At 71.9% G+C, this 1464-nt stretch overlaps 1 protein-coding gene across 1 annotated transcript in view; it reads left to right on the forward strand.

Moving 5' to 3' along the window:
* Nucleotides 1–183: 183 nt before the first annotated feature.
* The window catches only part of H696_04985 (threonyl-tRNA synthetase), a gene marked incomplete at its 3' end in the record, with an annotated part of 4063 nt that continues 2782 nt past the window's right edge, over nucleotides 184–1464 (forward strand). The window contains exons 1-2 of the mRNA XM_009498854.1: nucleotides 184–237; nucleotides 462–498. Coding sequence (XP_009497129.1) covers nucleotides 478–498 — 21 coding nt within the window. The 5' untranslated portion in view covers nucleotides 184–237; nucleotides 462–477. The remainder of the gene's footprint in view (nucleotides 238–461; nucleotides 499–1464) is intronic.

Here is a 1464-nt window from a genome sequence, read left to right on the forward strand (position 1 = left end):
CTGGCCCACAGGCGCGCCAGTGGGCGAGGCGCCGCGGGCCGGACCCCGGGGAAAGGCCGTCCCGGGCTGTTGCGCCCCCCGCCCCCCTCCGGGCGCTATCCTCTCGGGGAGGGGGACGGCAAGGGGGGGTCCACCTTTTCGGGATCTGGCCTCACGGCCGGGCCTGAGGGGCCCCACCCCTCCCCTCCTTCCCCCTCCCCCTCCCCTTCTTTCCAGAAACTGGCACCACTTGCCTGCGTATGTGGCGCTATTTCACCCGCTCTCTCTCTCTCTCTCTCTCTCTTCCGCCTCCCGAACCGTCCCCGCCTGCCTTTCTCGTTCTCTCCCTTTCTGTCCTCTCATCCCCGCGCGACACATCCTCCCCCTGCTCGGGCGCACGCGCGACCAATTCCACCCCTCACGCCCCGGCTAACTTCCTGCCCCTCGCCCGCTCCTCGATGACACTGCTCCATCTCCACCAGACGGGGAAACGCAACCATGTCCGCTGAAGTCGTCCCCGTACGCGCTCTGACATCGCCCTTCCCCCCTCCATTGTCTTTGCGCTCGAGCCCCTCCAAACCCGCCTTGCCCCCCCCCCCCCCCCCCCCCGGGGGGGGGGGGGGGGGCGGTTTCCCGCCGGGGCCCGCCTCCCCCCCGGGGGGCAACCCCGCGGCGGGGCGCGGCCCTCTTTTCGGCGCCCCGGGCCCCCCCCCCCCCCCCCCCTCCCCCCCCCCCGCCCGGCCCGACCCGCCCCCCCCGGGCGGGCCACGGGGCGCGGGGGTGGTTTTTTCTCCCTTCGTCTGCGCGGGGGGGGGGGGGGGGGGGGGGGGGGGGGGTTCAGCCGTGTGCTCTGGGGGGGGGCCGAGATGTGCCAGAGTTAGTGCCGTGGATCCCTTCACTCGCGGCAGGACCCAGCCAGCGCCAGGGGGCATCTCCCACGCCCATGCGCCCCGGTTCGCGCACAGACACACACACACATGCACCGGCACTTGTGTGCGCGGCTCGGCCAGTCTCCGGCTGGCGCTCTGATTAATCAGAGGCACGCCCGGGTTGCCCGGACGGATTTACTGGGAAGGGAACCCTAAAAATTTGGCGCACCCGTCCCCCCCCCCCCCCCCCCCCCGCGCCTGGACTCTGGCCGGGATGCATCCGGGAGGCCGCTGGCGAATATGGTCAGGCCATACGGAGTTCCCGACCGGGCAAACACTTTGGTGGATCGGGGGGAAAAAGGCACGGGACGGGGGAGGGGGCGGGCCCCGGGCGGGGGGGGGGGGGGGGCCTTTTGCGTGAAAGAAAGGGAGTGTTCCAAATTCGACGAACCCTCTCTCCGCTCGCTGGGCGGGCAGCGTGACCCCCCTCGTGCAAAAGGAGTTGCCGGGGCGCGGACCGCGCTGGCTGTTCTCCGGGACTGGGCGGCGGATGCCAGCCACTCAGCCGAGGCGGCCTCCCTTGTGAATGGACAAAAGGCGCTCAGACCGCGCCGGA

Source organism: Fonticula alba, assembly GCF_000388065.1.
Source record: "Fonticula alba strain ATCC 38817 unplaced genomic scaffold supercont2.8, whole genome shotgun sequence".
NCBI classification, from domain to species: domain Eukaryota; order Rotosphaerida; family Fonticulaceae; genus Fonticula; species Fonticula alba.